Source organism: Oncorhynchus tshawytscha, linkage group LG25, assembly GCF_018296145.1.
Source record: "Oncorhynchus tshawytscha isolate Ot180627B linkage group LG25, Otsh_v2.0, whole genome shotgun sequence".
Classification (NCBI taxonomy): domain Eukaryota; kingdom Metazoa; phylum Chordata; class Actinopteri; order Salmoniformes; family Salmonidae; genus Oncorhynchus; species Oncorhynchus tshawytscha.
Genome location: NC_056453.1, coordinates 43,754,067 through 43,778,311, shown reverse-complemented (window position 1 = coordinate 43,778,311; position 24,245 = coordinate 43,754,067). Strand labels below are relative to the sequence as shown.

Genomic DNA, 24,245 nt, shown 5'->3' with positions numbered 1-24,245 from the left:
AGTTTGAGATGTTATGTTACTTTAGGTTACATTACGAATGGAATAGCGGTCGTACAATATAAATATAAAATTAATTAGAGGACCTATAGTATCATACGTCTTACACAATCGTACAATAGCATACGAATTGGAAGATGTAATTCATATGTCTTGGAGGATGTATAGTATTGCATGTCTTTATGTGAGACCAGGTTGCTTGTTGCGCTGTAACAACAAAGGATAATTACTGGGAGAATTTATGAACTAATGATAAAGGTCAGGAGAACTAAAATGCCAAAAGTTAGGTGAATTTATGTAGCAGGTTGGGTGGATTGGTTTAAGTTTAGAATAAGGGTTAGGGGTAAAATGCTACAGTTGTTCCTGACGCAACTCGAACATGCAACCTCTGGATTACTAGACTGTTGTGGATTACGCCCCATCCTCCCCAACCAATGTCCCTACTTTCTGTCGTTTCTGTCTCAGAAATTCGTAAAGTATGTTTCATATGGCTCTGAGGCCAGGCTGGTATCTGAAATTCTTGACATAACTGTTAAAAATACTTAATAGTTGACCACTCTCTCAAGTGCTGTTACTGTGAAGTGTAAACGTCTAGGAGCAATAACGGCTCAGCCGTGAAGTGGCAGGCCGCACACAGCTACACGTAAGCCTAAGATCACCATGCGCTATGCCAAACGTCGGCTGGAGTGGTGTAAAGCTCACCGCCATTGGACTCTGGAGCAGTGGAAACACGTTCTCTGGAGTGATGAATCACGCTTCATCATCTGGCAGTCTGACAGACAAATCTGGGTTAGGCGGTTACCAGGAGAACGCTACCTGCCCGAATGCATAGTGCCCACTGTAAAGTTTGGGGGAGGAGGAATAATGGTCTGGGACTGTTTTTCATGGTTCGGGCTAGGTCTCAGTGAAGTGAAATCTTAACACTACAGCATACAATGACATTGTATACGATTCTGGGCTTCCAACTGTGTTGCAACTTTCCTAATTCAGCATGACAATGTGGCTGAAAGGACTCAAGTCCCCACAGCAATGTTCCAACATTGGGGGGGGACCAGGTTTGCCCCCCGGTGATTGGGGGCGCCAGCTCCATATTAGTTCTGACAATGCAGTAATAACCAACGAGTAATCTAACCTAACAATTCCAAAACTACTACCTTATACACACATGTGTAAAGGGATAAAGAATATGTACATAAAGATATATGAATGAGTGATGGTACAGAACGGCATAGGCAAGATGCAGTAGATGGTATCGAGTACAGTATATACATATGAGATGAGTAATGTAGGGTATGTAAACAAAGTGGCATAGTTTAAAGTGGCTAGTGATATATTTTACATCAATTTCCATCAATTCCCATTATTAAAGTGGCTGGTGTTGAGTCAGTGTGTTGGCAGCAGCCACTCAATGTTAGTGGTGGCTGTTTAACAGTCTGATGGCCTTGAGATAGAAGCTGTTTTTCAGTCTCTCGGTCCCAGCTTTGATCCACCTGTACTGACCTCGCCTTCTGGATGATAGCAGGGTGAACAGGCAGTGGCTCGGGTGGTTGATGTCCTTGATGATCTTTATGGCCTTCCTGTGACATCGGGTGGTGTAGGTGTCCTGGAGGGCAGGTAGTTTGCCCCCGGTGATGCGTTGTGCAGACCTCACTACCCTCTGGAGAGCCTTACGGTTGTGGGTTGCCGTACCAGGCAGTGATACAGCCCGACAGGATGCTCTCGATTGTGCATCTGTAGAAGTTTGTGAGTGTTTTTGGTGACAAGCCGAATTTCTTCAGCCTCCTGAGGTTGAAGAGGCGCTACTGCGCCTTCTTCACGATGCCGTCTGTGTGGGTGGACCAACTCAGTTTGTCTGTGATGTGTACGCCGAGGAACTTAAAACTTACTACCCTCTCCACTACTGTTCCATCGATGTGGATAGGGGGGTGCTCCCTCTGCTGTTTCCTGAAGTCCACAATCATCTCCTTAGTTTTGTTGACGTTGAGTGTGAGGTTATTTTCCTGACACCACACTCCGAGGGCCCTCACCTCCTCCCTGTAGGCCGTCTCGTCGTTGTTGGTAATCAAGCCTACCACTGTTGTGTCGTCCGCAAACTTGAGGATTGAGTTGGAGGCGTGCGTGGCCACGCAGTCGTGGGTGAACAGGGAGTACAAGAGAGGGCTCAGAACGCACCCTTGTGGGGCCCCAGTGTTGAGGATCAGCGGGGTGGAGATGTTGTTGCCTACCCTCACCACCTGGGGGCGGCCCGTCAGGAAGTCCAGTACCCAGTTGCACAGGGCGGGGTCGAGACCCAGGGTCTCGAGCTCGATGACAAGTTTTTAGGGTACTATGGTGTTAAACGCTGAGCTGTAGTCAATGAACAGCATTCTCACATAGGTATTAAGTCCATGATTATGGAATGAGATGTTTGGACGATCAGGTATCCACATACTTTTGGTCATGTAGTGTACCTTGTGTTTGCCCATCCTCAAAAGGTGCCACAAATTGAAACAGAATTTGATATCCTCAATTGCCATCAGCTTTTGATATATGGAGATTGGTTTTTGGAACTTAGATGTGGTTTAGGAGTGCTGAGATCAGCTTCTTCCCCTCCTCCACTATTCATGCAAGCCAAGTGAAGAGAGGAGGGAGGGAGTCAATTGATGGAAAGATCTAACAGCTCAATAAAGCTGTCAGTAGTGGAACTAAATGTACATGTTGTCATGGTGTCCACGTTTCCCCAGACAGAGAGAGAAAGCGATCTGGGGAACACATTTGGATGTCCCAGATGGAGAGAGAAGGGAGCTGGGGAACACATTTGGATGCTTTAAGTTTGATAAACTACATTAACTTTAATGACCTTCACAGAAACTTCATCACCTTCATGTTTCCATACCAAGATACCCCAATTAAATTAAAACATTTTAGTTTGAAGCGTTGAAGCATTAATCTGTGTTAGTCATCCCCATGGTGCTAATTAATTTTATGTTTTTTTACACTCAGTGTAGTTGGCACAAAGGTAAGATCTAGAGAGTTATGTTTACAGCTTGACATTCATAACTAGTCCTGCTTGAATCATTTTTACATGGTCCTCTACACCAACAAGGCAACAGTACAGGCAGAGAAAAGGCTAGTAACGTCATCCGGGAGATCAGGCAATAGATAACAGGGAATCCGATAGGCTAAAGTACAGGCAGGGAAAAGGCAAAAGGTGTCATTAGTTTTTGCCTGCCTCACTGAAAATACACAGGAGGATTAATGTGGAGACAATCACAAAGCCTGGTGAGACAGATCAGGGTGTGACATAAGTATTCAGTCCCTTTACTCAGTACTTTGTTGAAGCACCTTTGGTAGCGATTACAGCCTCTAGTCTTCTTGGGTATGACGCTACAAGCTTGGCACACCTGTATTTGGGGAGTTTCTCCCATTCTTCTCTGCAGATCCTCTCAAGCTCTGTCAGGTTGGATGGGGAGTGTCGCTGTACAGCTATTTTCAGGTCTCTCCAGAGATTTTCGATCAGGTTCAAGTCCAGGCTCTGGCTGGGACACTCAAGGATATTCCACTCCTACATTGTCTTGGCAGTGTGCTTAGGGCTATTTTCCTATTGGAAGGTAAACATTTGCCCCAGTCTGAGGTCCTGAGTGCTCTGGAGCAGGTTTTCATCAAGGATCTCTCTGTACTTTGCTCCATTCATATTTCCCTCAACCTGACTAGTCTCCCAGTCCCTGCTGCTGAAAAACATCCCCACAGCATTGACGCTGCCACCATCATGCTTCACTGTAGGGATGGTGCCAGGTTTCCTCCAGACTTGATGCTACCACCACCATGCTTCACTGTAGGGATCGTGTCAGGTTTCCTCCAGACTTGATGCTGCCACCATCATGCTTCACTGTAGGGATCGTGTCAGGTTTCCTCCAGACTTGATGCTGCCACCACCATGCTTCACTGTAGGGATTGTGTCAGGTTTCCTCCAGACTTGATGCTGCCACCACCATGCTTCACTGTAGGGATCGTGTCAGGTTTCCTACAGACGTGACGCTTGGAATTCAGTTTAAAGAGTTCAATCTTGGTTTTGGAATCTTGGAATCTTGTTTCTCATGGTCTGAGTCCTTTAGAAGCTTTTTGGCAAACTCCAAGCGGGCTAAAGTAGCCAACTACAGTATGTTAGCCAGCTACAGTCATGTGCCTTTTACTGAGGAGTGGCTTCCGTCTGGCCACTCTACCATAAAGGCCTGATTGATGGAGTGTTGCAGAGATGGTTGTCCTTCTGGAAGGTTCTCCCATCTCTACAGAGAAACTCTGGAGCTCTGTCCATTGGGTGACCATTGGGTTCTTGGTCACCTCCCTGACCAGGGCCCTTCTCCCCTTGCTCAGTTTGGCCGGGCGGCCAGCTCTAGGAAGGGTCTTGGTGGTTCTAAACTTCTTCCATTTGAGTTTGATGGAGGCCACTGTGTTCTTGGGGACCTTCGATGCTGCAGACATTTTTTGGTACCCTTCTCCAGATCTATGCCTTGACAGAATCCTGTCTCGGAGCTCTACAGAGAATTCCTTTGACCTCATGCACTGTCAACTGTGGGACCTTATATAGACAGGTGTGTGCCTTTCCATAATTATATTAAAATAAACCTGGGTCTGGGGCCCCACTTTGGCCAAACCATTCCAAATGTTCCGGACACGTCATTGCGTAAATCAAACTGGTAGAGAGGATGTGTTATGAATAGGAAATAACCCAGAGGACCTCTTGTCACGTTCTGACCTCAGTTCCTTTACTATGTCTTTGTCTTAGTTTGGTCAGGGGTCGTGAGTTGGGATGGGTAGTCTATGTTCTTTTTTTTCCTATGTTGCATTTCTGTGTTTGACCTGATATGGGTTCTCAATCAGAGGCAGCTGTCGATCGTTGTCTCTGATTGAGAATCATACTTAGGTAACCTGTTTCGCCCTGTGTTTTTTGGGGTCATATTAAAGTGCCTTTCTCCCTTTTGGAACTCTCTGCTCTCTGTGTCTGATTCTTACCTCACACTCGTGACACCTCTAGTGATAATCTCTCATTTAAATCTACGTGGTAGTTAACCCAGCCCTGGGTTTGTCACATTCTGTCGCAGTAATTAATTTAAATTTAAAAAATTAAAAAGTGTTTTTACCATTGGTCAGGTGACCAATCAGGGCAGACACTTGGACATCTGGCCACTCAACAGGACTGTGTGTGCGTGCGTGCGTGTGTTTGGCGCTGACGGGGCTAGCCTGGATTGGTTAGGGTGTTACATGATGCATAAGAAATGTGTTTAATTGTGGAATACAAGTGTAGAACACTACGCACCAGAAGATTCATAGAGCTCAGGGCATGTTAAGTATAACTGTGTCCTTAAGGTGGCGGATCACACAAGTCTTTCAGAATAACATGCTAATGAGTTGAGAGAACACAAGAAAACTGGAGACTTTTCCTCAAAGAGAATTGAGGAATGCTACAAACAGGAAATACCCTCTTTATATACATTCACCCTAGGGTTATAAGCGTTTTTGGACAGACAATTTATAATTTATTTATAATTTATAATCGGTCTCGTAGATCGCGTTGCACACTTTAAAAAAATAATAAATCCCTCCCGCATAAACTTGAATGTATTGTAATGTTTTTAAAACTGTATAACAGCCTTAAGTTTGCTGGACCCCAGGAAGAGTAGCTGCTGCCTTGGCAGGTACTAATGGGGATCCATAATAAACCCCAGGAAGAGTAGCTGCTGCCTTGGCAGGAACTAATGGGGATCCATAATAAACCCCAGGAAGAGTAGCTGCTGCCTTGGGGATCCATAATAAACCCCAGGAAGAGTAGCTGCTGGGGATCCATAATAAACCCCAGGAAGAGCTAGCTGCTGGGGATCCATAATAAACCCCAGGAAGAGGCAGGAACTAATGGGGATCCATAATAAACCACAGGAAGAGTAGCTGCTGCCTTGGCAGGAACTAATGGGGATCCATAATAAACCCCAGGAAGAGTAGCTGCTGCCTTGGCAGGAACTAATGGGGATCCATAATAAACCCCAGGAAGTGTAGCTGCTGCCTTGGCAGGAACTAATGGGGATCCATAATAAACCACAGGTAGAGTAGCTGCTGCCTTGGCAGGAACTAATGGGGATCCATAATAAACCACAGGAAGAGTAGCTGCTGCCTTGGCAGGAACTAATGGGGATCCATAATAAACCCCAGGAAGTGTAGCTGCTGCCTTGGCAGGAACTAATGGGGATCCATAATAAACCCCAGGAAGAGTAGCTGCTGCCTTGGCAGGAACTAATGGGGATCCATAATAAACCACAGGTAGAGTAAACCGATCTCTCCTGCTGCGCTGCAATGTCAGGATTCCAGGCATATGAGGGGGTAGGGTTGAGACAGGAGTTGATGGACTGTCACGTTCTGACCTTTATTTCCTTTGTTTTGTATTTAGTTAGTATGGTCTGGGCGTGAGTTGGGGTGGGCAGTCTATGTTTGTTTTTCTAGGATTTGGGGATTTCTATGTTTCGGCCTAGTATGGTTCTCAATCAGAGGCAGGTGTCATTAGTTGTCTCTGATTGAGAATCATACTTAGGTAGCCTGGGTTTCACTATTTGTTTGTGGGTGATTGTCTATGTTAATTGCTTATGTCAGCACAGGCCTTATGATAGCGTCACGGTCGTTATTTGTTTATTGTTTTTGTACAGTTTACTTCGTGTTTTTCGTCATCTATTAAATGATGCATTCACACCACGCTGAGCTTTGGTCCGCTTCTTACGACGATCATGACATGGACAGTCGGAAGAGCACATTAAATGGTATGAGGGACATCCCAACTTCAAGTGGTGTCAGATTTCACATCCTGCTTCACACAGGCAAAAGAGACATAAATCATCCATTTTGATCTATGGTGTCCGCAGATCGATTTTATAAGTAAAAAAGTAAAAATGACCACGCAGGTCCCCAAAACAGGGAACTTTACATCTAAGAATGAACAGATGAATAAACATTATGCCTGTTTTAACCTTAGGGTTCTATTCAATCTTTATTGCAGAAGTTCAGCTTTACAACGTGATTGAAATGTAAAAGCAATGTTCCCGTGTTAGAGGAGAATGCGCTGCGGCAAATGTCAACTCAATCTGTGTCATTTACTTTTCAGAGCAGATACGGATGAGAATCGATGCATCAGTTCAGTAATATCTCTCAAATATCTCTTAACGAATTCATTTGCAAAGTCTTTGAGAAGAAACAGCAAAAAAAAAAAAAAGATTATTCAAAAATAATCTGGAAAGCCCTTTCATATGTAAACCCCCCTAACAAAAATAAAAATAAATGATCTACTGGAAAAGGTGGAAATGTAAAACAACAGCATCATATCTGCTAGTTTGATCATGTAAAAGGGTCATGTGACAGAACTCAAAAACACCAAAACATTTGGATTTGTTTTCCTTTAAGTTTTATTTTACCAGGAAGGTCAATTATGGAAAAATACAAATCTTATTGACAATGATGGCCTGGCAAGAATAAATAAAAAGGCCTACATTTAATTGGACAATAAATGAATAGACCTACATTTAATAAGACACAAAATTAAAAAGCACCATTTTCTTTCAGGCCCCATGTCTATGATCTGTACTGAGAGAAGGGCTCTTAGAGTAGGTCTATTGCTTTCACATAAGGCCTTTTCAGGGAATTGCTTTAACAAAAGCCTCCATTTTATCGGCTAAGTGCACTACCACGTTGACTGAATACTGAATTCTGTGAGTTTGGTCAAGTCCAGAAATATGAACGTAGAGATAAATCATACCCACTGCAACATAAATGCACTTGCCTCCTCATTATATTTTCATTGTAGCTTAAAGATACAGGATATAATGGCCCATAGCTTTTCTACACTAAAACAAATCCAATATATATATTTTTTCACAGTTGGATAATTCTACGTTGTTTCCCTTAGAGACATGGCCATCATAAACGTTGCTAAGTGGGTGACTTTGGGTACATGTTGGATTTAGACAGGAAATAGATTGTCACCCTAATCCCTTTTTTTCTCCCTCTCCTTCAGCTGTCTTGGTTTTGACTCACAATAAGACATGAAGAGGACTTTGCGACGTGTGATTCAGTGTTGTTCGGTGCGTAGGATTGCCTCACACCTCTAGGTGTTCATGTCCTTCACTGGGCATTGCTTCACGTGTGATAGAACATATGACTGAGCCAATACTCCACATTTTCACTTTGTTTCACTAAACAATTACGAGCCATCACACAACAAAGGTTTTGCCACACTGAGCAATTTAACTGAGAGAATACTGACAATATAGTACGGAAAATTAAAAAACAAAACAAATTGTGACTTAACTGTAAACGTATGGAAAAACTATTCATAATGCCATCTAAATGAACCAATGTTATTGCCATTTTTATAAAAACCAAGAAAGGTTCACAGAATACCCTCAGATTCTATTTACACTTTGAGTCTTTATGACATCACAATCAAAATCATGCAATTCTGTTAAATCCTTAATGATGTCACTCTCATAAAAAAAAATTTAAAAAATGAAATAATGATTTGTCAATCACATTTATATAGGTATGTGACGTCATTCAACAAACATACGTTCAACGTAAATGAACAGACATTGGGAAAGAAGAAGACGAAGAAGAAAATAATCTTTTATGCAATTGAAAGGGCATACTCACAGGAAGTCAAATTCCACGTGTAGGTTGTATTGTCCATTTGGGCACGTCCAACATGTCACAAGGAAACATTTGCATTTAAGAGTCTGCATTACACATAACCATGGAACAACGTCAACACACCATGGTTGATTTTTTTGACAAAGTCACAACATTGTTGCCCGTGACGTACAGAACACGTTCAGACGTGTTTTTGTTTACATTTACTTTGTTTACAAACATTGGAGTAAAACAAGATTATATTTTGGTTCGGATGGGGTACTACATTTGAACTAAGCTCATTAGGCATTTATAAGATATATTCTTCAAGAATCAAATGGGTATATACAAAGTTGGAAGCACAGAATTGTCTAGAATGTCATTGTATCCTGTAGCGTTAGGATTTCCCTTCACTGGAACTAAGGGGCCCGAACCATGAAAAACAGCCCCAGATCATTATTCCTCCTCCACCAAACTTTACAGTTGGCACTATGTATTGGGGAAGGTAGCATTTTCCTGGCATCCGCCAAACCCAGATTTGTCCATCAGACTGCCAGATGGTGAAGCGTGATTCATCACTCCAGAGAATGTGTTTCCACTGCTACAGAGTCCAATGGTGGTGAGCTTTATACCACTCCAGACGACGCTTGTCATTGCACATGGTGATCTTAGGCTTGTGTGCGGCTGCTCGGCCATGGAAACCCATTTCATGAAGCTCCCAACGAACAGTTCTTGTGCTGACGCTGCTTCCAGAGGCAGTTTGGAACTCTGTAGTGAGTGTTGCAACTGCAACAGCGCTTCAGCACTCGGCGGTCCCGTTCTGTGAGCTTGTGTGTCCTACCACTTAGCGGCTGAGCCGTTGTTGCTCCTAGACATTTCCACTTCACAATAACAGCCCTTACAGTTGACGGGCAGCTCTTGCAGGACGAACTGGCTTGTTGGAAAGGTGGAATCTTATGACGGTGCCACATTGAAAGCCACTGAGCTTTTCAGTAAGGCCATTTTAATGACAATGTTCGTCTATGGACATTGCTTGGCTTGGGCTAGATTTTATACACCTGTCAGAAACGGGTGTGGCTGAAATAGCCAAATCCACTCATTTGAAGGGGTGTCCACATACTTTTGTTAATATAGTCAACAACAACAAAATGGATGGATCAGCTGTAGATTGCCCCTTCAAGAAACAGCTAACCATCATGGCTTGTTCTGAGGGATCGTGTTTGTGCAAATGTAGCAGTGTGATGTTGTTCCCTTAGATTATGCACCAAATTACCAGATTATGCAACAAGGACCAATTTAAATAGGCCAGGTCAAGAGGGGATGTTAATAATTTGATAATAATAATAATAATTCAGTGTGTTTTTTTATATTTAATTACAGCTGCATAGCTAATGTTTTTCTTTGGTGTACAAACACTTTTCCACATCAATATTGTACATACATGTCATTGTATATTTTGGTTTGGTCCATTGCGGGTTATCTGTATTTCCATACCCCCTTATTGTTCTCTTTTGCCTGACCTTCGGCTTGAAAGGTATGTTGTCCTTGGCTCCCAAATTGTTCAATATAAAACCGTGGTAATGTTACACAATGTACTGTTATGCTACCATAAGTTTGTTACAATGTGGACAATATAAAGATTTATGTTAACAAGTTTCACAAAGCTCGCTAACTAGGGTATCTATTGTAACTTGTGAGTACTTGGGACAGTGTTTGAGTGAGTGTCCGTGTGCTTGCGCAGGTGCCTGAGAGCTATGACCGCACCAAGGGTTAACATAATGTGTGTTGTCTCTTCGTGTGCAGGTATGTCTTTATGTTGTCTGAATTATGTTCTGTATCATTTTGCTTGTATTGTATGGTGTGCTGTTGTGCATTGAATGTGTGCACACAGAACCTGTTATTTCATTTTGCCTGACCTTCGGCTAGCAAGGTGCCTGAGAGCTGTAACTGCGCCAAGGGTTAACATAATGTGTGTTGTCTCTTCGTGTGCAGGGCAAATAAAAATAATTAGCAGACCTCCAGTTGTGGCAGCGTCCTAATTAAAAGTACACAACGCAGAATGAACCACGCTACACAACCACAGCACAACTGAGAAATGCCCAGGGTAAAAGCACCGTAACGTCACGGACACAAAGCCAATGGACTCACATTCAGATGGAAGGATAGATTCTTAGTTGTTTCATAAATCAGACCTGACCAATAAGGTCTAGACTGTGTCTGGACATGCATGATCTTAAGTAGAGGACCAGGCAGGCAGATAACATTGACCTATTGTCATTGAGAGAACGTGGTCGACTCTAGTGCTCAGAGTGGCAGCTCCCACAACACCACAACAATAACACCATTTAGATAACAGAGTCGGTCTTATCCACCCGTTTGAGGGCTTGTTGCATCCCGACGGCGGACAGCTTGCGGTTGATGTTGCGATAACGACAGCGCAGCAGGTTGCGGTAGGTGGTCCTCAGGTCCCTGTTGAAGAAGGCGTAAATGAAAGGGTTGAGGAGGGAGTTGGCATAGCCCAGCCACAACAGGGTCCTCTCCACCCACAAGGGCACACAGCTAGGGCAGTCCGCCCTGCAGATGAAGGGTCTGGCCGTGGACAGTAAGAAGAAAGGCATCCAGCAGACACTGAAGGCTCCTACCACGATCCCCAGGGTGCCTGCTGCCTTCTGCTCCCGCTTGAAGATGGACATGTTCCTCCGGTTGCTCCTCACGAGCCGGGAGAATCGCGTGCACTCCTCCACCTCCCTGTGGAGCCTCAGAGCGGCCGACACACAGTCCACGCTGTCCTCTTCCTCCTCCTGTTCCTCCATGGCCTCCTCTCCCCCCCGTGCCTCCTCCTCCCCGACCCGCGGGAAGCCCGTGATGGTGTGCTTGGCGGCGCTGAGCTTGGCGGCGCGGTAGATGCGGTAGTACATAATGAGCATGACGGATACGGGGATGTAGAACGCCACTGAGGTGGAGTAGATGGTGTAACCAAAGTCCTGGCTGATCAGACACACCTTGTTGTCGTTTACGTTCTGGGCCCAGCCGAAGAGGGGGGGCAAGGTGATGGAGGCGGACAGAAGCCACACGGACACCACCATCTTGGCCATGCAACAGCCATTCTGTCTCACAGGGTACGTCAGAGGCTTGGTTATGCCCAGGTACCTCAAAACGGACAACAAAATAAGCATATAATTAATTAGCTGTAAACAACAAATGAACTGTTTATACATACAGATACATATTACTGTAAATACATTGGATGAACAGCAAGGAACTTCCAAAGGAAGACAAACATTGGGGAGTAATTCACACCAAAATAACTATAGCAATTATAATAAGATCGTATAACAATCTTATTATAATGTAGCCTGTTACTAGGGCTACGCTATCATTTGTTTTGAAAGGAGATTGGAATTCCCGAACTCCTTACATGTTTTTATTATGTTTATGACAAGGTAGGAAAACATACAGTAGCGGGACCCGCAAAAATGTGTATAAGGCTCATGTGGGGATCGAACTGCACAGGGTAAACATATGGTTTTGGAGGCAAGAGTGCTACCCACTTAATTCACTATGAAAATATCAGTGTTCATTTGTTTTTTAAATTATTTATTTTATTTAGTAGCCTACACGTGATCTTCCTGTCTGGGTTGGCGCCCCCTCTTGGGTTGTGCCGTGGCGGAGATCTTTGTGGGCTATACTCGGCCTTGTCTCAGAATGGTAAGTTGGTGGTTGAAGATATCCCTCTAGTGGTGTGAGGGGCTGTGCTTTGGCAAAGTGGGTGGGGTTGTATCTTGCCTGTTTGGCCCTATCCGGGGGTATCATCGGATGTGGCCACAGTGTCTCCTGACCCCTCCTGTCTCAGCCTCGAGTATTTATGCTGCAGTAGTTTATGTGTCGGGGGGCTTGGGTCAGTCTGTTATATCTGGAGTACTTCTCCTGTCCTATCCGGTGTCCTGTGTGAATTTAAGTATGCTCTCTCTAATTCTCTCTTTCTTTCTCTCTGAGGATCTGAGCCCTAGGACCATGCCTCAGGACTACCTGGCATGATGACTCCTTGCTGTCCTCAGTCCACCTGGCCGTGCTGCTGCTCCAGTTTCAACTGTTCTGCCTGTGGCTATGGAATCCTGACCTGTTCACCAGACGTCCCAGACCTGCTGTTTTTAACTCTCTAGAGACAGCAGGAGTGGTAGAGATACTCTTAATGATCGGCTATGAAAAACCAACTGACATTTACTCCTGAGGCTATATAAATAAACACCAATTGGTGCCCACATGGGCTTATAAAACACGATTTCATCAAGTATGTGTGCAAAAAACACGAAACAAAAATGTAAGACTCAATTTAACAATTAAATGCATAATTAACCGTCATATTAAAACGGCTTTCACCTTGTCACACTACCCAAACAATACGTTTCCTTCTATGCAGGTAATAGGCATTGGAATGACACTTACCTGTCTATGCTAATTACGCACAACGTCATTATGGATGCAGTGCAACACATCACGTCCATGGCAATAAAAACATTGCAGAAGACTTGGCCAAAAACCCATTGCCCCCCAATAAGGTCAGTTATACTGACAAACGGCATAACTGCCAGCGCGATTGAAAGGTCGGCAACCGCCAGAGACACTATCAGATAGTTGGACGGCTGCCGCAACTTTTTGACGAAGCACACCGAGATCACCACCAGCAAGTTCCCGCAGATAGTAAACAGCGTGAGCATGGTGAGGATCCCTCCAATAAATACCTTCTCCACCTTGTCGTAGTTCAGAATTTGCTCCCCACACCGAGTCCCATTCTCCATCAGCAGAGTTGAAGACTGCGAGGTGGCGGATACTGCCTCAGCCGCCTCTTGCGCAATCTTCAGCAAGTGTGCAACGAGCGCCTCCGAAATCATATTTGTTGCACCGGGCTCTTTCGCTTTCTCCATCACATAAGATTTCATGTTGCAGTTGTTGAAAGTTCCATCAGCATCCACAAACATGCTGGTTCGTTTTTATCCATGAACTTGCAACCCCGTAAAATGGCATAGCCTATAGGCCTACGCACAGATGTGCATGTGTGATGTAAATGACTAATCTGCATCCTCCGCGCAGAGCGCACATTCATAGTAGTAGGAAACACGCAAATTGCTCTATTCTAAGAACATTATTCATCACGCAAGCATGTATCAAAAACGACCTTAAAATGTTTCTCTGTGAACATCTCTGGTCACCACGGAGAAATAACAGCTCCTGCGGCCGTGTCAGTGCAATTATACGCTAACTGATTGACAAGTGACGTCAGGAACACCTAGAACGTTGGAGTCGTTCTAAATGTCTCGCTGATTTATTCAAGACATTAAACAAGCATGACGTTCTCTGAATAGCCAACCAATCCAATGCGGCTATGGACAATAACGGATGGGGGGGAGGCGTATCAACATACCTTCATTGGCAACTAAATCAGGTGTAGTAGAGGAGGCCTACTAATTGTAATGCTACAATATGGCCACAACAGCACCATTTAAAAAAAAAAAATTAAGACATGCATGTATATATATATATTGTCGTAACAGTTTTTGGAACAGTAGCTAGCATAGAGTGTACAGAGCTGTCATCAAGGCAAAGGGTGGCTACTATAAAATATATTTGGATTGGATTTCAACACTTTTTTTGTTGTTGGTTACTACATGATTCCATATGTGTTATTTCAAGGTTTTGATGTCTTCACTATTATTCTACAATGTAGAAAACAGTAAAAAATAAATAAAGACAAATCCTGGAATGAGTAAGTGTGTCCAAACGTTTTACTGGTACAGTACATTGTTGTAACCCTTATTGGAGCAGTAGCTAGCTGGTGTGCCTAGGGGCTAGCAGAACAGGGTTTGAGACCTGCATATAATTGCTACACTAGTGTCAGAAGTGGGATGGAGCCTTTGATGGCCATGGTGTATACATGTGAGGAACCTGTTGTAGAGAGGGTGGGGACAGCTCACCTGAAAGGCTCAGCTCACCTGAAAGGAAGCGGTAAATGTAGCGACTTTAACTCAACACCTAGCGACCTTGTCAAGAGGTTTGGACCTCTTGGTGTAGCGGTTAAGATGTTGGCTCGACAGTTGCTCGACCCAGGTTTGAGTCCCAGTCAGGGCTGCCCCCCCCCTCTCCTGAATTCATTATTACAACAGGTAAATAGTTAGGTATATGTAATGGTGGTGGCAGTAGCCTCGAGGTTACCAGCTTCAATATCCTGTATGCTACCTACTGCTGTTGTGTGTGTGTGCGTGTGTGTGTGTGTGTGTGTGTGTGTGTGTGTGTGTGTGTGCGCGTGTGTGTGTGTGTGTGTGTGTGTGTGTGTGTGTGTGCGCGTGCGTGCGTGCGTGCGTGCGTGCGTGCGTGCGTGCGTGTGTGTGTGTGTGTGTGTGTGTGTGTGTGTGTGCGTGTGTGTGTGTGTGTGTGTGTGTGCGTGTGCGTGTGCAGCTGTTACTGGAACAGCAAAAATACATTATCTGCAAATGTACCAATAAATGAAGTTACTGGAACAGCAAAAATACATTATCTGTGCAAATGTACCAATTAAAGGGTGTTTATCTGACCTGTCCCTGAAGGGTCTGAGTCCATTAAAGGGTAATCCCTGATTAAAGATCACCCCTGTATTAAAGGGTGTTTATCTGACCTGTCCCTCACAGCCCTATTAAAGGGTGTTTATCTATGTCCCTGTATTAAAGGGTGTTTATCTGACCTGTCCCTTAAAGGGTGTTTATTAAAGGGTGTTTATCTGACCTGTCCCTGTATTAAAGGGTGTTTATCTGACCTGTCCCTGTATTAAAGGGTGTTTATCTGACCTGTCCCTGTATTAAAGGGTGTTTATTTAAGAATCATTCTGATCCGGATACCATAATATGAAGATCACAGAATCTGGATTCAGTGCTTTGAACAGACATCTCCATCTACTGAACAGGCCTCTCCATCTACTGAACAGGCCTCTCCATCTACTGAACAGGCCTCTCCATCTACTGAACAGGCCTCTCCATCTACTGAACAGGCCTCCCCATCTACTGAACAGGCCTCTCCATCTACTGAACAGACCTCTCCATCTACTGAACAGACATCTCCATCTCTACTGAACAGGCCTCTCCATCTACTGAACAGACCTCTCCATCTACTGAACAGACCTCTCCATCTACTGAACAGGCCTCTCCATCTACTGAACAGGCCTCTCCATCTACTGAACAGGCCTCTCCATCTACTGAACAGGCATCTCCATCTACTGAACAGGCCTCTCCATCTACTGAACAGGCCTGAAGAAAGATACCTTAATTAGAAATAATACTCTGTATATCCCTTAGAAGTCAGTTGATTCATTTATTAGAAACATATCAATATAACAAATTAAAAATCACATTTTATTGGTCTTGTACGTATCACAGGTGAAACATAATGCTAATGTTTCTAGCTCCAACAGAGGAGTAATTACCGAACAATACACAGACATCTATGGTTACTATGGCGACATTATGTATATTCACCCGGCAGCCTCTGTTTTGAAACCATTGGACTCCGTTTTCCATTCAGCAATATGTTTTATGACTGGGGATGGTTTTAGGACTCATTATTGTAGTCTGTATAAAATGTGGGATGTGACCTCTGTCTTTTAAGAAGAAGGCTGCGCTCTCTTTATTGTTTTACAAAGCAGACTTACAGACACTTGTGGTGCAGCGGTCTAAGACACTGCATCTTAGCGCTAGAGGTGTCACTACAGACCCCGGTTCAATTCCAGGCTGAATTACAACCGATTGGGAGTCCAATAGGGCGGCACACAATTGGCCCAGTGTCGTCTGGGTTTGGCTGGTGTAGGCTGTCATTGTAAATAAGAATTTGTTCTTAACTGACTTGTCTAGTTAAATTAAAAAATCCTAAGAAATATCAAAGTGAGCAATGTCAGAGTCTGGAATATAAATACATACATATACACTATTTTCAGAGGCAACCTGGAGTATTTCCCAGTCTGACCTATCAAAACAATCTTGAAGCAGAGATTCCCGATTGGTCAGACTCACCACATACCTATACTGCAGGCAGTTTAACATAGTTACAGTGACATTTATTGGTTGTTCATCTAAATCCACCCTGAAACCACCGTTCTAGTCTTGATCACCAATAGAATCCTGATTTTCGGGCATCAAAACTGTCCGAATCACTACCTTTTGAGTTTTGAAAAAACTGAAAAAACCGACATTCAAGCCTGATTGAAAGGTCAGATGACCAAATCCCTATCCACAGGGTCAGAATCTTATTGTTTCAGTTTTGTAAACCCAAATTCTAACATTTAAGCCTATCTGACTTGCCAAATCTGATCAGATCATTTCAATTCGGCCAATTTCTCACAATACCGAAGATCAGGGAAATATGTAGAGGCTTTATTTTGAGTCATTTTTCAAATGTGTTCTTTGAGAAGAACATAACTATGAATCAAGGAGTTTATCATCAGATATTGGCAATGAGACTATGGACCATTGAGCAAAATACTACTATTTGTACAGTATATTACAATAGCGCCACCATGTGGCCTTATAGGATTAACTGACCAAATGTAGTCTTTAGCCTTAAAGTCTTCTAGAGACACTGAGGCCTTCTCATGCGAACCAAAATCATCTTCAATGTTAATACACTGTAAATCACTCCTGCCGTGTTGGCTGGGGCTGCAGAGCAGAGCAGAGCAGAGCAGAGCAGAGCATCCCCCCCCCGCCCCAAAAGAAGATGACAAGTGACACTATATCTGCCGTTAACAGTGTTACATTGGACCTCTTCACATTGCTGCTGGTGTTACATAGGACCTTGATATGGGAAGTTTCACCAGCTTGAACAGTAGACTGAACAAAAGAGCTGTTGACACATGGCAAGTTTTGAAGGGAGAAAATATCCCCACATAACAGTGGTACTGTACATAATTGTAATGTTATTCTCATGTGAGCAATTGGAATACTATTTTGTTCTGTAGAATATTATAGTTTTACAATTAAAAATGTAACATTTTCTTTTAATTACACACTGAACAAAAATATGAAAATGCAACATGTAAAATGCTGGTCCCATGTTCCATGAGCTGAAATAAAAGATCACCGAAATTATCCAGATGCTCAAAAAAACTATTTATCACAAATGTTGTGCACACGTTTGTTTACATCCCTGTTAGTGAGCATTTTATCCTTTAACAATATAATCCATCCACCTGACAGGTGTGGCATATCAAGAAGCTTACACAGGTGCACCTTGTGCTGGGGACAATAAAAGGCCACTCTAAAATGTGCAGTTTTGTCACACGATACAATGCCATAGATTTTGTTCAGTGTTGTTTGCAGGCCAAACCGTTCAGACGTTCTCATGAGAAGACCGATTTTTTTGGGGGGGGGGAGGGGATGTCTCTCCTGTTCTGACAAACACGGCTGTAACTCAGCCACTTTGCACCGCAGAGAAGCAGCCCAGGTAAAAAACTTTATATCTCTAGCTTAAACAAAGATTTTGATGGGGATTTCTTCATTATGTTACGCACGGGTGCGTCAATAGACTTAAGGATTAACGTGCTTAAATTACGAGTACACAGTCCTTGTGACGACTTTCCATGAATGACGGTGGTACAGATGTCCTGGTATAGATGTCCTGGTATAGTTGTCCTGGTACAGTTGTCCTGGTATAGATGTCCTGGTATAGTTGTCCTGGTATAGTTGTCCTGGTATAGTTGTCCTGGTATAGTTGTCCTGGTATAGATGTCCTGGTATAGTTGTCCTGGTATAGTTGTCCTGGTATAGATGTCCTGGTATAGATGTCCTGGTATAGTTGTCCTGGTATAGATGTCCTGGTATAGATGTCCTGGTATAGATGTCCTGGTATAGTTGTCCTGGTATAGATGTCCTGGTATAGTTGTCCTGGTATAGTTGTCCTGGTATAGATGTCCTGGTATAGTTGTCCTGGTATAGATGTCCTGGTATAGTTGTCCTGGTATAGTTGTCCTGGTATAGATGTCCTGGTATAGTTGTCCTGGTATTGTTGTCCTGGTATTGTTGTCCTGGTATAGATGTCCTGGTATTGTTGTCCTGGTATAGTTTGCCTGGTATAGATGTCCTGGTATTGTTGTCCTGGTATAGATGTCCTGGTATTGTTGTCCTGGTATTGTTGTCCTGGTATAGATGTCCTGGTATTGTTGTCCTGGTATAGTTGTTCTGGTATAGTTGTCCTGGTATAGTTGTCCTGGTATAGTTGTCCTGGTATAGTTGTCCTGGTATAGTTGTCCTGGTATAGATGTCCTGGTATAGATGTCCTGGTATAGATGTCCTGGTATAGATGTCCTGGTATAGATGTCCTGGTATAGTTGTCCTGGTATAGTTCCTGTCCTGGTATAGTTGTCCTGGTATAGTTGTCCTGGTATAGTTGTCCTGGTATAGTTGTCCTGGTATAGATGTCCTGGTATAGATGTCCTGGTATAGATGTCCTGGTATAGATGTCCTGGTATAGATGTCCTGGTATAGATGTCCTGGTATAGATGTCCTGGTATAGATGTCCTGGTATAGATGTCCTGGTATAGATGTCCTGGTATAGATGTCCTGGTATAGATGTCCTGGTATAGTTGTCCTGGTATAGTTGTTCTGGTATAGATGTCCTGGTATAGATGTCCTGGTATAGATGTCCTGGATAGTTGTCCTGGTACAGATGTCCTGGTATAGTTGTTCTGGTATAGATGTCCTGGTATAGATGTCCTGGTATAGATGTTCCTGGTATAGATGTCCTGGTATAGTTGTCCTGGTATAGATGTCCTGGTATAGTTGTCCTGGTATAGATGTCCTGGTATAGATGTCCTGGTACCTGGTAGATGTCCTGGTATAGATGTCCTGGTACAGATGTCCTGGTATAGATGTCCTGGTATAGATGTCCTGGTATAGATGTCCTGGTATAGATGTCCTGGTATAGATGTCCTGGTATGTTGTCCTGGTATAGTTGTCCTGGTATTGTTGTCCTGGTATAGATGTTGTCCTGGTATAGATGTCCTGGTATAGATGTCCTGGTATAGATGTCCTGGTATAGTTGTCCTGGTACAGATGTCCTGGTATTGTTGTCCTGGTATAGTTGTCCTGGTATAGATGTCCTGGTATAGATTGTCCTGGTATAGATGTCCTGGTATAGATGTCCTGGTATAGATGTCCTGGTATAGTTGTCCTGGTACAGATGTCCTGGTATAGTTGTCCTGGTATAGATGTCCTGGTATAGATGTCCTGGTATAGATGTCCTGGTATAGATGTCCTGGTATAGATGTCCTGGTATAGATGTCCTGGTATAGATGTCCTGGTATAGTTGTCCTGGTATAGTTGTCCTGGTATAGTTGTCCTGGTATAGATGTCCTGGTATTGTTGTCCTGGTATAGATGTCCTGGTATAGATGTCCTGGTATAGATGTCCTGGTATAGATGTCCTGGTATAGATGTCCTGGTATAGATGTCCTGGTATAGTTGTCCTGGTATAGATGTCCTGGTATAGATGTCCTGGTATAGATGTCCTGGTATAGATGTCCTGGTATAGATGTCCTGGTACAGATGTCCTGGTATAGATGTCCTGGTATAGATGTCCTGGTATAGTTGTTCTGGTATTGTTGTCCTGGTATTGTTGTCCTGGTATAGTTGTCCTGGTATAGATGTCCTGGTATAGATGTCCTGGTATAGATGTCCTGGTACAGATGTCCTTGTATAGATGTCCTGGTATAGATGTCCTGGTATAGTTGTTCTGGTATTGTTGTCCTGGTATTGTTGTCCTGGTATAGTTGTCCTGGTATAGATGTCCTGGTATAGATGTCCTGGTACAGATGTCCTGGTATAGATGTCCTGGTATAGATGTCCTGGTATAGATGTCCTGGTATAGATGTCCTGGTATAGATGTCCTGGTATAGATGTCCTGGTATAGATGTCCTGGTATAGATGTCCTGGTATAGATGTCCTGGTATAGATGTCCTGGTATAGATGTCCTGGTACAGTTGTCCTGGTATAGATGTCCTGGTATAGATGTCCTGGTATAGATGTCCTGGTACAGATGTCCTGGTACAGATGTCCTGGTATAGATGTCCTGGTATAGTTGTTCTGGTATTGTTGTCCTGGTATTGTTGTCCTGGTATAGTCCTGTCCTGGTATAGATGTCCTGGTATAGATGTCCTGATGTCCTGGTACAGATGTCCTGGTATAGATGTCCTGGTATAGATGTCCTGGTATAGATGTCCTGGTACAGATGTCCTGGTATAGATGTCCTGGTATAGATGTCCTGGTATAGATGTCCTGGTATAGATGTCCTGGTACAGATGTCCTGGTACAGTTGTCCTGGTATAGATGTCCTGGTATAGATGTCCTGGTATAGATGTCCTGGTACAGATGTCCTGGTATAGATGTCCTGGTATAGATGTCCTGGTATAGATGTCCTGGTATAGATGTCCTGGTATAGATGTCCTGTTAGTTGTTCTGGTATTGTTGTCCTGGTATTATTGTCCTGGTATAGTTGTCCTGGTATAGATGTCCTGGTATAGATGTCCTGGTATAGATGTCCTGGTATAGATGTCCTGGTATAGATGTCCTGGTATAGATGTCCTGGTACAGTTGTCCTGGTATAGATGTCCTGGTATAGATGTCCTGGTATAGATGTCCTGGTACAGATGTCCTGGTACTGTTGTCCTGGTATAGTTGTCCTGGTATAGATGTCCTGGTATTGTTGTCCTGGTATAGTTGTCCTGGTATAGTTGTCCTGGTATAGTTGTCCTGGTATAGTTGTCCTGGTATAGATGTCCTGGTATAGTTGTCCTGGTATAGATGTCCTGGTATAGTTGTCCTGGTATAGATGTCTGGTATAGTTGTCCTGGTATAGATGTCCTGGTATAGTTGTCCTGGTATTGTTGTCCTGGTATAGATGTCCTGGTATAGATGTCCTGGTATTGTTGTCCTGGTATAGTTTGCCTGGTATAGATGTCCTGGTATTGTTGTCCTGGTATAGATGTCCTGGTATAGTTGTCCTGGTATTGTTGTCCTGGTATAGATGTCCTGGTATTGTTGTCCTGGTATAGTTGTCCTGGTATAGTTGTCCTGGTATAGTTGTCCTGGTATAGTTGTCCTGGTATAGTTGTCCTGGTATAGTTGTCCTGGTATAGATGTCCTGGTATAGATGTCCTGGTATAGATGTCCTGGTATAGATGTCCTGGTATAGATGTCCTGGTATAGATGTCCTGGTATGTCCTGGTATAGTTGTCCTGGTATAGATGTCCTGGTATAGTTGTCCTGGTATAGATGTCCTGGTATAGTTGTCCTGGTATAGTTGTCCTGGTATAGATGTCCTGGTATAGTTGTCCTGGTATAGATGTCCTGGTATAGATGTCCTGGTATAGTTGTCCTGGTATAGTTGTCCTGGTATAGATGTCCTGGTATAGTGTCCTGGTATAGATGTCCTGGTATAGATGTCCTGGTATAGATGTCCTGGTATAGATGTCCTGGTATAGATGTCCTGGTATAGTTGTCCTGGTATAGATGTCCTGGTATAGATGTCCTGGTATAGATGTCCTGGTACAGATGTCCTGGTATAGTTGTCCTGGTATAGATGTCCTGGTATAGATGTCCTGGTATAGATGTCCTGGTATAGTTGTGCTGGTATAGTTGTCCTGGTACAGATGTCCTGGTATAGATGTTCTGGTATAGATGTCCTGGTATAGATGTCCTGGTATAGATGTCCTGGTATAGATGTTCCTGGTATAGATGTCCTGGTATAGTTGTCCTGGTACAGATGTCCTGGTATAGTTGTCCTGGTATAGATGTCCTGGTACAGATGTCCTGGTATAGATGTCCTGGTACAGATGTCCTGGTATAGATGTCCTGGTATAGATGTCCTGGTATAGATGTCCTGGTATAGATGTCCTGGTATAGATGTCCTGGTATAGATGTCCTGGTATAGTTGTCCTGGTATTGTCCTGGTTGTCCTGGTATAGATGTCCTGGTATAGATGTCCTGGTATAGATGTCCTGGTATAGTTGTCCTGGTACAGATGTCCTGGTATTGTTGTCCTGGTATAGTTGTCCTGGTATAGATGTCCTGGTATAGTTGTCCTGGTATAGATGTCCTGGTATAGTATAGATGTCCCTGGTATAGATGTCCTGGTATAGATGTCCTGGTATAGATGTCCTGGTAGATGTCCTGGTATAGATGTCCTGGTATAGATGTCCTGGTATAGTTGTCCTGGTATAGATGTCCTGGTATAGATGTCCTGGTATAGATGTCCTGGTATAGATGTCCTGGTATAGATGTCCTGGTATAGATGTCCTGGTATAGATGTCCTGGTATAGATGTCCTGGTATAGTTGTGCTGGTATAGTTGTCCTGGTATAGTTGTCCTGGTATAGTTGTCCTGGTATAGATGTCCTGGTATAGATGTCCTGGTATAGATGTCCTGGTATAGATGTCCTGGTATAGATGTCCTGGTATAGATGTCCTGGTATAGTTGTCCTGGTATAGATGTCCTGGTATAGATGTCCTGGATGTATAGATGTCCTGGTATAGATGTCCTGGTATAGATGTCCTGGTACAGATGTCCTGGTATAGATGTCCTGGTATAGATGTCCTGGTATAGTTGTCCTGGTATAGATGTCCTGGTATAGATGTCCTGGTATAGATGTCCTGGTACAGATGTCCTGGTATAGTTGTCCTGGTATAGATGTCCTGGTATAGATGTCCTGGTATAGATGTCCTGGTATAGTTGTGCTGGTATAGTTGTCCTGGTATAGTTGTCCTGGTATACTCCAGTCCTCAAGTGGCCTGATTGGAGTCACACTTTTTTTTTTTTTTTTTACATCCCTAGCAAACACAGATGATTTGTCAAATGTCATTCTAAACTGAAGGTCATAATTAGGTGATTATTGGAGTCAGATGTGTTAATAAGCTGGGGATGGGGCAAAACTGTGACACCAATCACAGGCCCTGGAGGAATGGAATTGCCCCGCCCATGTTCTAATGTCTCTCTCTTCTACTTCCTGTTTCTGTCCACTAGATGGTATTAATGCTCCAGTCAGATAACCCTCAGTTTAGTTTCTATGGGCAGTCGTCAAAACTACATTTACCAAGTGAAAGCCAACTAACTCTACACCATGTGTATTATTCACTGTATAGAGTAATTTACTGTAAAACCACTGATTTTTTTTGTGTGTAAAATCACAGTGCAAAGAAAATGTGAATATTAATTACAGGAAATGTCCTGAAAAATGCATGTTTAAAAATGACCTATTAAAGTACTGTGAAATAACATATAATTTATTTTAGTGTACTGTTCCTCATACATGCTTAATCGAGTCTTATGTTGTGATGCAAATAGCACAAAAAACAGTACATACTGGTGAACATTTCTACAAAGATCGCAGATATGAACAAGACTAGAATAACATCTCTCATAGGGCGAAACCGATAGATTAAAAATTTACATTTCAATAGAAACGAAATAATATCCTTTTAGGCACTTGTTATATGGGGCAGACAGCAATCATCGATCACATTTTTTGTTGTATGTTTTTGATCCCTTATTGTACCAGGAAAATTGACTAAGGCCTCGATTATAGGCATTGAGGCTTTTAAAG

General features: G+C 43.3%; 1 protein-coding gene across 1 annotated transcript; it reads right to left on the bottom strand.

Annotated features, from left to right (window-relative positions):
- Positions 1-9,451: 9,451 nt before the first annotated feature.
- Positions 9,452-13,864, bottom strand: LOC112224712 (5-hydroxytryptamine receptor 7-like). Its single transcript, XM_024388407.2, has 2 exons — positions 13,084-13,864; positions 9,452-11,787 (listed from the first exon to the last, which is right to left on the bottom strand). Exons 1-2 carry the CDS (start codon positions 13,614-13,616, stop codon positions 10,983-10,985), a joined length of 1,338 nt encoding a protein of 445 aa, XP_024244175.2. The 5' UTR covers positions 13,617-13,864; the 3' UTR covers positions 9,452-10,982.
- Between the last annotated feature and the right edge of the window lie 10,381 nt (positions 13,865-24,245).

Excerpts from the sequence above, each read along its gene's own strand:
- LOC112224712 (XM_024388407.2), bottom strand. The coding sequence starts at position 13,616 with ATGTTTGTGGATGCTGATGGAACTTTCAACAACTGCAACATGAAATCT. Across the intron at positions 11,788-13,083 it reads TGCGTAATTAGCATAGACAG|GTACCTGGGCATAACCAAGC; the intron begins GTAAGTGTCATT and ends GTCCGTTTTGAG.